Source organism: Rana temporaria, chromosome 11 (assembly GCF_905171775.1).
Source record: "Rana temporaria chromosome 11, aRanTem1.1, whole genome shotgun sequence".
In the NCBI taxonomy this organism is placed as follows: Eukaryota; Metazoa; Chordata; class Amphibia; order Anura; family Ranidae; genus Rana; species Rana temporaria.
This window is the reverse complement of record NC_053499.1, coordinates 11,979,136-11,991,814: the sequence shown is the minus strand read 5'-3', so window position 1 is coordinate 11,991,814 and position 12,679 is coordinate 11,979,136. Positions and strand designations below refer to the sequence as shown.

Here is a 12,679-nt window from a genome sequence, read left to right as displayed (position 1 = left end):
CGCCATAATGTCGCAGTCATGATGAAAATCGCTGATCGCCGCCATTACTAGTAAAACAAAAAAATATTAATAAAAATGCCATAAAACGATGCCCTATTCTGTAGACGCTATAACTTTTGCGCAAACCAATCAATAAACGCTTATTGCGATTTTTCTTTTTTTTTTTACCAAAAATATGTAGAAGAATATATATCGTCCCAAACTGAGGAAAAATATTTGTTGCGGATATTTATTATAGCAAAAATTAAAAAATATTTTTTCAAAATTGTCGCTCTATTTTTGTTTATAGAGCAAAAAATAAAAACCGCAGAGGTGATCAAATACCACCAAAATAAAGCTCTATTTGTGGGGAAAAAAGGACGTCAATTTTGTTTGGGAGCCACGTCGCACGACCGCGCAATTGTCAGTTAAATCGACGCAGTGCCGAATTGCAAAAAGTGGCCCAGTCATTTAGCAACAAAATGGTCCGGGGCTTAAGTGGTTAAATATAATTTAGGGGGAGGGGGTAGAAAGATTGGATACATCTTTAGCGCTTTTGCTCTCTGTGTTGTGTCTGTCACAGCCACCACAGAACAGAGAACTGATGACTCCTAATTAACAAAGGGGCTTGCACATGTTCCATTTTTAATGTTTAGAAGAGGGGTGTAAGCAGGGCTGTCTTAATGAGAGGGCACACCTGGGCATTGCCCAGGGGCCCCAGTTGCATGGGGGGCCCCTGCACTTTCCCCAAAGCAGCTGGTCCTTGAGCCCACGCTGCCCCGAAATTGGGGGCCCCATGATGGCACTGAGAGTGATAGATACACAAGGCAAGGCAGTCTGCCGCCTACCTACTTGATGTCTGTTTACCTGCACTGTTATCATTGTAGGGGCCCCAGAGCATTACTTTGCCCAAGGGCCCATGATGCCATTAAGACGGCCCTGGGTGTAAGCATTATGCTTGCACCACTCTTTGTTAATTCATCACATTTTATGTATTTTTAAGCGGATGATTTAAAAAAAAATTCTAACATTGTTATATTTCCATACAGATCCCACCCCACCGGGCAGTATAACCTTTCCTATGAGAGGCACTAAGAATGTCACCTTATCCTGGGGAGATCCAGTAAATATGGCCGGAGTGGTGAAGTCATATAATATAATTTATAGGAATTCTTCTTCTCCTTCAATCATTGCTGGAAATGTGACAAGCGACACAACATCTGTCACCCTTCAAAACTTGACATCGGGGACTAATTATACGATCTCTGTGGTGACAGTCGGAGTCTGGGGGTATCAGAGCACGCCTGTGATTGGATCAGACTGTACAAGTACGTTTTTACTCCTCTCAAAAGCTATTTTCAAAAAGTGTTACTGGTCAGTTGTCCTCATGAGTTTGAAAATTAAAGAGGGCCTGTCTGTATTTTAAAAAAGTTTTGTGAGTGCCCAGATTATAACTTGGCCAATTATAACTTGGCAAAAGTTACCAAGCAAAGATATATCTGCCCGCACTGCTAAACTCTGCTTCAATCCTGGGAAATCATCCCCTGAAGTGAAGCTGAAGTTGATCTTCTGGGTCCACACAGCTCTCATTGCTTCATCCCTCTGCCTTCCAAGTCATTACAGAAGAGACTAGTGCCATGGAGGTCAGCAGGAGGAACCAGCTGAACTATTCTGCGAGTTTGCTGGTAAACCACACTTTCAGGGGTGTTAATCTCATGGGTCCCCACAACTCATACTGGTTTATCCTGCTGATCTCCACATCTTTACTTGAGGTCAGCAGAAGGAACCAGAAGTGTTGGTTTCCCATGAAAAAAAAACATGCAAATTAATGCAAGTCCTTGTGCTGGAAAATCTCTAAGCCACACTTCACAGCAAAGTGCAAATAAATCCAAAAAGTGCAGAAGTATGCAAAATACATACACTAGAAAAAACTGTATGAAATCGTTTTTTCTAGTGTATGTATTTTGCATACTTTTGCACTGTTTGGCTTTATTTGCACTTTTTAATACATTTTTCACAGTGTTATTTTATTATTTTCACCTTTATGAAGAGTCATTTATGGATATGTTTTGCAATTATCACCCTTGAATTATTTGGTGTTTTATGCACACTATTTTATATAGTTTAAATATTTTTATAGTAAGCGCCCCCTCCTTTTATTGTATAGTAAAAGAATAGAATATAAAAAAATAGAATAGAATAGGGACGAAACAACTAATAGATTAATCGACAACTAATCGATTATGAAATTAATCGATTACAATTTTCATAATCGATTAATCGGCCAGTAACATAATGGGGTTAAAAAAATAAAAATTAGCCCTTTATAGTACAAAAAAGTAAATCGCTACTGTAAATATTACTTTCACTGTCCCACAGTAAAACAATGAACCCCTTACAGTAGGGATTATTTGCTCTTTTTGTACTTATTTTTTTTTTTTAACCCCATTATGTTACTAAACATCTCAGGCCGGGGTCACACCTGTGTTTTTTGGTGCTTTTTGCAGAAACACAATACAGTTCATTTACATGTTTTCCTATGGGAAATACAAAACTGTGCTATTTTTTTTTTTTTTTGGTTCAATATACTTCAATGGAGAAGCTGCAGAAACGCATGTAATGTGTTTTTGTGGCAATTTGTGTTTTGTAATCTGCCCAACAACAAATTGGCCAAAAAAAAAAGTCAAAATGCTATTTTTTTTTTAAGGCCATTATCCGATTTATCGATTAATCGAAAAAATAATCGGCCAATTAATCGATTATGAAAATAATCGTTAGTTGCAGCCATAGAATAGAAAGAATATAACCTTCTCCCGAAACTCAATTTTTGAATAGCATAAATTAAATTTCAAATAGAATAGATATTAAAAGAATAGACTAGAATAAAAAACAATAGAATAGAAAGAATAGAACCATTTCCCAAACTCTGAATAGAATAAATTTGAATAAAATAGAAAATAATAGATTAAAATGGAATAGAAAATAAAAGATCAGAATAGACTAGAATAACCATCTTCCAAAATTCAAATTTCATATAGAATAAATCTGAATTTGAATAGAAAAGAATAGAATAGAAAATAAAATGATAGACTAGAAACAAACAAAATAGAATAAACAATAAAAAAAAAGTACAGAAAGAATATAACAATATAACCATTTTCCAAAATTTGAATAAAATAAATTCAAATTTGAATAGAATTTGAATTCAATTTGTTCAATTCCACCAAGTTCAGAAAATTTGAATAAATGACAGACATTCCGAAAAAAATGTAACTAAACTAATTTATGTAAATAACAAAGTGAAACCCATTTTTTCGTTCTGCACATGTCTACTCGGGAGTTGGGAGTTTACTGAAAGAGTAGCATTTGTACTGGTTTTCCCCTTCACTGCTACTAATTAATGTTCCTCTTTCTGTCTCTCGGCTGTTACTCTTCAATTGCCGTTTCTGATCTTTTTAATTAAAACTGTAAATAATAAAATGTTTTGGTCTACAGAGCCAATGCCGGTGCAGTCCTTGCAAAATACGTCCGCAACAACTACCAGCATATCTTTGAATTGGAGCAGACCGGATGGATATCAGAGTTCTTACACATACAAAGTGCAGACATCACCATCCTCAATAGTAAATGATATAATAGTGACCAATGAATCAGCTACAATAGTGAACCTGACCCCGGGAGGAACATACACATTCACTGTGTATGTAAGAGCCGCTAATGATGTCACTGAATCTGACCCTATGTCAGTAACTACCTGCACAGGTAAGTTAAATAAATTGGAATATAAAAACCAAGATTAAAAAAAACTCTTTTGCCGCTTACACACGATCAGAAATTCCGACAAGAAAAGTCCGATGTGAGCTTTTTGTCGGAAATCCCCACCGTGTGTAGGCTCCATCAGACTTTTTCTGTCGGAATTTCCGCCACCAAAAGATTGAGAGCAGGTTCTCTATTTTTTCAACGGAAAAAGTTTCTATCGGAAAATCCGATCATCTGTATAAAAAAATGCATTCTCAGAATCAAGCAGAAGAGCAGAACTGCCTATTGAACTTCATTGATCTCAGCTCGTCGTACGTCTTGTACGTCACCGCGTTCTTGGCGGTCGGAATTTCCGACAAGATTTGTGTGACCGTGTGTATGCGACACAAGTTTGAGCCAACATTCCATCAGAAAAAGTCAACGGTTTTCTTGTTGGAATTTCCGATGTGTTCCTTTATAAAACATTGTATTGCCATTAGGGTTGTCCCGATACCGATACTAGTATCGGTATCGGGACCGATACTGAGCATTTGCGCGAGTACTTGTACTCGCGCAAATGCTCCCGATGCTTCACCGATACTTTTTTTTTTCACCCGGTCCAAGAGCGGGCGGCTAGCAGGCGGAGGGCGGACTGAAAGGGGCGGAGAGCGGGCTGAGAGGGGTGGCTAGCAGGCAGAGGGCGGACTGAAAGGGGCGAAGAGGGGTGGCTAGCAGGCGGAGAGCGGACTGAGTGGGCGGAGAGGGGGCAGCTAGCAGGTGGAGAGCGGACTGAGTGGGCGGAGAGGGGGCAGCTAGCAGGCGGAGAGCGGACTGAGTGGGCGGAGAGGGGGCGGCTAGCAGGCGGAGAGCGGACTGAGTGGGCGGAGAGGGGGCAGCTAGCAGGCAGAGAGCGGACTGAGTGGGCGGAGAGGGGGCAGCTAGCAGGCAGAGAGCAGACTGAGTGGGCAGAGAGGGGGCGGCTAGCAGGCGAGAGCGGACTGAGGAGGCGGAGAGCAGAGCAATCCTCCGGTATGTAAAACATGCCACTACATACCACTAATGGGGGAGAGCTGCTGCCACTGCCGCCGTCTAGTTGATCAGCACGGGGAACATTACAGCTTTCATTTGAATAGCTGCGTGTTCCCCCGCCGTGTGTCGTCATATATAGCCCCTCCCCCTTGTCCGGGGACTTTGATAGGCAGATTACCCGTCCCACAGGATTGGACAGGTGATCTGTCTAACAAAGTCCCCGGACAAGGGGGAGGGGCTATATATGACACGCGGTGGGGAACACACAGCTATTCAAATGAAAGCTGTTATGTATGTTCCCCGAGTGCTGATCAACTAGACGGGGGGGGGGGGGAGCAGCTATTTTCTTGCAGTAAATCAGTGTTGATGTGCCATAACTCATCCATCGGGGTTCATTGGGGGAAATGATTTTCAAAGCAGATGCAATTTTAGGCAGAATCCTTTATGCCCTGTAAGACCAGAGCCTGACTAAGCTGTCATTCGCTGTGCAACTTTCCATACTGGATTGGACTATTTCTCATTTAAATCAATGTTCACATGTGTCAACAGGAGGGTTTTTACAAAGGGATTGAGTGCTAATCCAATTGACTGTAATTCTCTGTTGATTTATGCCAGGAGAATGTGAATGTGATTGTGGGGAAAAGGCTGGTGCAAACTGAGCAACAAAAATGTAATTTTTGGTAAAATACTCCCAATAGGAAATCACGTCTAAAGGGGATGCAGGCCCAGCAGCTTTCCTCCTTAGTGCCCTGCAGGTGCTGTGCATTTGGGGGACATGGCTGCATTTGGGGATACATGGCTGCATTTGGGGACCCATGGACACATTTTTAAAAAAGTATTGTTAATCGGTTTTGGCAAGTACATGAAAAAAGTATCGGTACTTGTACTCGGTCCTAAAAAAGTGGTATCGGGACAACCCTATTTGCCATTATAGGGCCAGATTCACGTAGGGCAGCGGCGGCGTAACTTATCGTAGATACGTTACACCGCCGCAATTTTTCATCGCAAGTGCCTGATTCACCAAGCACTTGCGATAAAAACCTACGCCGGCGGCCTCCGGCGCAAGGCGGGCCAATTCAAATGGGCGTGTGCCATTTAAATTAGGCGCGCTCCCACGCCGGACCTACCGCGCATGCTCCGTTTCCGAACTTCCGCCGTGCTTTGCGCGAAGTGATGTCATTTTTTCGAACGGCGACGCGTGTAGCGTAATTCCGTATTCTGGGACGGCTTACGCAAACAACGTTATTTTTTAAATTTCGATGCGGGAACGACGGCCATACTTTATACAGCAATACGATTGCTGTGTAAAGTTAAGGCACCAAAAAAAACGACTAACTTTGCGACGGGAAACTAGACTAGCGGCGACGTAGCGAACGCGAAAAACCGCCGTGGATCGCCGTAACTCTTAATTTGCATACCCGACGCTGGTTTACGACGTGAACTCCCCCCAGCGGCGGCCGCGGTACTGCATCCTAAGATCCGACAGTGTAAAACAATTACACCTGTCGGGTCTTATGGATATCTATGCGTAACTGATTCTATGAATCTGTCGCATAGATAGAAACAGAGATACGACGGCGTATCAGGATATACGCCGTCGTATCTGCTCTGTGAATCTGGCCCCTAGTTCTTTATGTATTTAACCTTTGCTTTATTCTCATTAGTGTAAGTTTGTATTTTTGTGTATGCAAAGTGCAGATTGACTTTGAACATATAGCAGGTCAATCTTTCCATATAATAATTTGCTTCTGATACACTATATTGCTAAAAGTATTGGGACTTTACAGGCACACATGAACTTTAACCACTAAAAGGACCCCTTCACGCCGATATACGTCGGTAGAATGGCACGGCTGGGTGTCCTCTTTAAGAGCCCAGTCCGAAGCTCCGTGACCACGCCCGCGGGTCCCGCGGACCTAATCGCCGCCGGTGCCCCGCAATCGGTCACAGGAGCTGAAGAACGGGGAGAGCTGAGTGTAAACACACATTCCCCGTTCTTCATTGTGGCAGTGTCAGTGATCGCCTGTTCCCTGATATAGGGAAAGACGATCAGTGACGTCACACGTCCAGTCCCGCCCCCCTACAGTTGGAAACACATATGAGGTCACACTTAACCCCTACAACGCCTCCTAGTGGTTAACTCCCAAACTGCAATTGTAATTTTCACAGTAAACAATGCATTTTTATAGCACTTTTCTCTGTGAAAATGGTCCCAAAAATGTGTCAGAATTGTCAGATGTGTCCGCCATAATGTCGCAGTCATGAAAAAAATCGCTGATCGACGCCATTAGTAGTAAAAAAAAAAATATTAATAAAAATGCCATAAAACGATCCCCTATTTTGTAAACGCTATACATTTTGCGCAAACCAATCGATAAACGCTTATTGTGATTTTTTTTTACGGAAAACAGGTAGAAGAATACGTATCGGCCTAAACTGAGGAAAACATTTTTTTTTATATATTTTTGGGGGATATTTATTATAGCAAAAAGTAAAAAATATAGATTTTTTTTCAAAATTGTCGCTCTATTTTTTTTATATTGTTTTTCGTTTTATCATGATGTATTGGTGATTGTATGGTGAACATTTAATGAACCAATACCCTTTAACAAATTAGATCATAGTTTGTCATTTAAGTGATGCAGTTTACATTTTTATTGTTTTCTTCTTAGTTCCAGAGCCCGTGTCTGAACTTAACGTGAGCGGGTTCACTTCAGAGTCTATTTTATTGCAATGGAAATGTCCAATAGGAAACTTTACCAGCTTCTCCATAACTTATGGAACCCAACGTAAAACTATCTCCAGTAATTGCATCACTAATGGAAAACAAGAATACAATATAACAGGTTTGAGTGCCTACACCCCTTACACCATCACAGTAAGCACCTTGTCATGTGGAAAAGACAGTACAGCGGTAACGATACAGAATGGGACTGCTTCGGCACGTGAGTATATATATATATATCTTTAGCTGAGTACTGATAACAGGAGAATTGAATTGATTTTTTTTGTACATTTGAAAAAGTTCAAATCAATTTTTAGCATCAGGTTCCCTTTTACATCTACTGGTCACACAAGCTTGTGGGCGGGGTCTACTCTCCATGCACATGGAGGCAACGCTGTATCCTGGCCTAGGGCAGCACTTTGCAGGGGGGGCAGCACAGAATAAGTCCCCGCCGGCTTGCGCTACACTGTTAGTGTAGCGCCAGTCTTATGGGGCGGACTGGGCTGAGAGGCAAATTAGTCTAGCACCCCTATAAAGCAGCCACACTGCTTCCGGTATGCTATGACTAAGCATTGTATAACAATGTGAAACGTGTCAGTATATCATCCCACCGATTGCTGTTTCTCTGTTTGTGCAGTGTTTTTTTACTGGATTAAAGGCTTTTATAGTTTTTTACATTTATTGGAGTGCGGCTGTCCATACCTTTTTGCTTCTATTTACTGCTTCCGGTATGCAGGAGGTCAGCATTCCACAACTGTGGGGGGGGGGGGGCGATGCTTCTATTTTTGACTGTCCTATCATCCTGGACCACAAACCTTCCTCAATGTGCAATATGTTTTCTGCTGCACCACTGGCATGGTTATATATTCTTAGTCCTCTCCATAAAATTATCAGAAATTTGTGCTTAAAGTAGAACTCTAGGTAACAATTTTTTTTCCCATTTTGCATAAAGTAAGGGAGGGTTATAACCTCTGTCAGTTTATTTTTTACCATCCCTGTCCTATTGACAGATTTCCCTTCACTTCCTGCTCCATAGCCAAACAGGAAGTGAGAGGAAATCTATGCAAATTAAGGGAATCCATTAGGCCCCCCCCCCTCTCCAGGCCCTCAGAACTCGTTCCCCCACTCGAACATTTCAGGGTGGGTCTTAAACAGAAAGGGGTGTGGCCTTGACAGGAAAGGGTGGGTCATATTTAAATTAGGGGGTGCACGAGTTTAGTCAGGCCTAGGGCAGCACAAAACCTAAATACACTACTGCATGGGGGGTACCTTTGGTGTGGAGCAGGGATCTCCAAACTGTTGCGGAACTACACGTCCCGAGAGGCATTGTAAAGTTCTGACATTTACAGACATGACTAGACATGATGGGAAATGCATAGCTCCCTACTGACCCGGATTTCGAGGGACTGTCCCTGATTTGGAGCAATGTCCCTCTGTCCCTCTTTCCTCCTCATTTGTCCCTCATTTTGGTCTGATCTATAGAGTTGTATATAAAATGCACTTTTTATCTTTCAAAAAGTGTTTCCCAGCGCTAAACCTTTCATCCAAATTCTAAATGACTGCATTTGTAAATTTTTTATTATTCTAGTTGTGTAGTCAATCTGTGGGAAAGGAGTCTCCGCCCACATCTCTAACTTGAATACAAAATGGGAAAATTTTCCTCTATGGCAGGGATAAGCAATTAGCGGACCTCCAGATGTTGCCAAACTACAAGTCCCATGAGGCATAGCGAGACTCTGACAGCATCAAGCATGACACCCAGAGGCAGAGGCATGATGGGACTTGTAGTTTGGCAACAGCTGGAGGTCCGCTAATTGCTTATCCCCGCTCTATGGGACTTTGAGAGGCAGAGAACCTTTAGAAACAATCAGAAATGTATCAACAAATATATATTTTATTTAAACAAGTTAAGAATTGTGATATAACTAGGGTTGTCCCGAAACAATACTAGTATCGGTATCGGGACCGATACCGAGCATTTGCGCAAGTACTTGTACTCACGCCAATACCTGTACTCACGCCAATACCTGTGATCAGCAGGCGGAATCAGCGCCTGGAAGGCGGAGAGGGGTGGAGTCGAGTCCTCCGGCGGGTAAAGGGGGGTGCAGCCGCATCATTATCCCATCTGCGACCGGAGCCATCACATTCGTTAAATGAAGTCACACTCTGTGTTGCCGATGTCCTGCCGGTGGCTAAGGACCTCCCTGTACTGCGCAGGCGCGGCGCTTGTGCAGTACGAACCTTTTCTGAGCTGCCGAAGATGTAGAGCTGAGGTCAGCTCTACGCGGCGCCTGAGAAATGACTATGTCATTTTGGTACACCCTGCACTCGGCCACAGTATGCCAGCAGCGGACATCTTGTTACACCCAGCCCATCTTGTTGACAAGCCGCCCGCTGCTGCTTTATTGAGGTTGAGTGCAGGGTGTACCAGGATGGGCGTTGCAGAGGCACAATAGAAAAATAAATCCTCTCCTGCCTAAGTGCCTATAAGTGCCAGCCATCAATAAATGCTCAGTGACATTAGTGCCATCCATCAGTGCCCATCCAACCAGTGCCCATCCAGCCAGTACCACTGCCAGCCATCAGTCATTGCCACCTATCAGTGTGTGCCACCTAACAGTGCCCATCAGTGCATGCCACCTTTGTGCTGTGCCCATCAGTGCGTGCCACCTATCAGTGCCCATCAGTGCATGCCACCTATCAGTGCCACCTATTAGTGCTCATCACTTAGTGCCATCTATCAGTGCCAGCCAGTCAGTGCCACCCATCTGTGCCCATTTATCAGTGCGTTCCACTTATCCATCAGTGCCACCTATCAGTAATGCATAAACGGTGCCACCTATCATTGCTCATCAGTGCTGCATATCAGTGCCACCTAATCCTATCAGTGCCCAACAGTCCTGCATATTAGGGCCTCCTCATCAGTGCTGCCTCATCAGTGCCACCTATCAGTACCAGCCAGTCAGTGCCACCCATCAGTGCGTGCCACCTATCAGCCAGTGGCACCTATTAGTAATGCTTAATCAGTGCCACCTATCAGTGCACACGGTCAGACTTTTTGACAACAAACTTCCCAGGTTTTCAAAAAAATCTGACTGTGTGTACGCTCCATCGGACAACCTTTTTTGGTTTTCATCAGACAAATTTTTGCTCTGCAAACGGACAAACTTTTCGGCAACAAAAGTCCTACAGTGCAAAGTCCTATCGTGTGTACAGAAGTCCATCGGACTTTTCTCCAAAGTACAAAGACGCATGCTCAGAACCAATGTTAAAATCAACCAACAATAGCAGAAGTTGACCGAAGGGTGGCGGTAAAGAGCTGAAAAAACAGTGATTTTAGGAACGTTTGCTGGAAAAGCCCTGCCGTGTGTATGCATACCAAGTTCACGGCCAACTCCCTTCAAACAAAAATCCACAGAAAAGTTTGTTTGAAGTCCAATCGTGTGTATGGGCCTTAAGATTAAATAAAAAGCGAAATAGCAGTAATCGGTCATTGTACAGCATATGTTAAATAAGCTTTACAGTAATCACATTACAATAGTATAATGTAAATTCTGACCATGTATTTCTTGAAAATCACCAATATAGCATCCATTCGGAAAAACAGGGAAAGAATCCGCTGCCGAAAGTCAGACCGATTGAAAAAAAGACCTGTGAGAGAGAGGGGGATTGCGGGCCCAGAGACAGGATCCGACACACAGGGCACCCTGCGTCGGAGAGTCCAAAGTCCCATAGAGGAAAAATTTCCCATTTTGTACATTTTAAAAGCCAGTATAAAGGAATAGTAGTGGTAAAAAAAAGTCCCATGTGGATTTAATTTACCTTTTTTGGGGGTTAATTCTCCTTTAACCACTTCCTGACCTCCTCATGTACATTTACGTCGGCAGAATGGCACGGACAGGCACAATCACGTACCTGTACGTCCTCTGCTAGACGTGGGTGGGGGGTCCGATCGGGACCCCCCCCGGTACATGCGGCGGTCGGGTCCGCTCGGGGAGCGATCCGGGACGACGGCGCAGCTATTTGTTTATAGCCGCTCCGTCGCGATCGCTCCCCGGAGCTGAAGAACGGGGAGAGCCGTGTGTTAACACGGCTTCCCTGTGCTTCACTGTGTCGGCGCATTGATCGCGTCATCCCCTTTATAGGGAAGACACGATCGATGACGTCATTGCTACAGCCACACCCCCCTACACTAGTAAACACACACAAAGTAAACCCTAACTCCTACAGCGCCCCCTAGTGGTTAACTCCCAAACTGCAACTGTCATTTTCACAATAAACAATGCAATTTAAATGCATTTTTTGCTGTAAAAATGACAATGGTCCCAAAAATGTGTCAAAATTGTCCGAAGTGTCCGCCATAATGTCGCAGTCACGAAAAAAATCGCTGATCGCCGCCATTAGTAGTAAAAAAAAAAAAAAAAAAAAAATGCAAAAAAACTATCCCCTATTTTGTAAACGCTATAAATTTTGCGCAAACCAACCGATAAACGATTATTGCGATTTTTTTTACCAAAAATAGGTAGAAGAATACGTATCGGCCTAAACTGAGGAAAAAAAAAATGTTATATATGTTTTTGGGGGATATTTATTACAGCAAAAAGTAAAAAATATTGATTTTTTTTCAAAATTGCCGCTCTATTTTTGTTTATAGCGCAAAAAATAAAAACCGCAGAGGTGATCAAATACCACCAAAAGAAAGCTCTATTTGTGGGGAAAAAAGGACGCCAATTTTGTTTGGGAGCCACGTCGCTCGACCGCGCAATTGTCTGTTAAAGCGACGCAGTCCCGAACTGTAAAAACCCCTTGGGTTTTTAGGCAGCAATATGGTCCGGGGCTTAAGTGGTTAAGGGGGTGTGGCAGGGGGCGTGTCCTATGCCTACATACATTTGTTAGTAGGTGTCCCTCATTCCCATCTCAAAATGTTGGGAGATGTGTAATTGTAGTTCCTGAACAACTGGAGGTGGAGGGCCGTAGTTTGGAGACCCCCTGGACTGTGGACCACAGGGCCTGAGACCAGATGGAGACTGCGGTCATGCGAAGAATCTAGGTTACCATCAACTGGTGTAGCGCTTATTCCCTCCCCACATTCATGTGCATTTACATAAAAGCGTGAGAAACACATTTACATATGCAACTGCAATTAAAGCGGAGGTCCACCTGAAAAAAATAAAATAAAAGTCAGCATCTACAAACACTGCAGCTGCT

The 12,679-nt window shown here is 43.2% G+C and overlaps 1 protein-coding gene across 2 annotated transcripts in view; it reads left to right on the top strand.

Annotated features, from left to right (window-relative positions):
- LOC120917048 (receptor-type tyrosine-protein phosphatase beta-like) overlaps positions 1-12,679 on the top strand; it is a 132,999-nt gene that overhangs the window by 89,074 nt on the left and 31,246 nt on the right. For both annotated transcript variants that reach the window (XM_040328048.1, XM_040328049.1), the window contains 3 exons: positions 1,029-1,307; positions 3,475-3,741; positions 7,419-7,691. In XM_040328048.1, the coding sequence (XP_040183982.1) occupies positions 1,029-1,307; positions 3,475-3,741; positions 7,419-7,691 (819 nt within the window). The remainder of the gene's footprint in view (positions 1-1,028; positions 1,308-3,474; positions 3,742-7,418; positions 7,692-12,679) is intronic.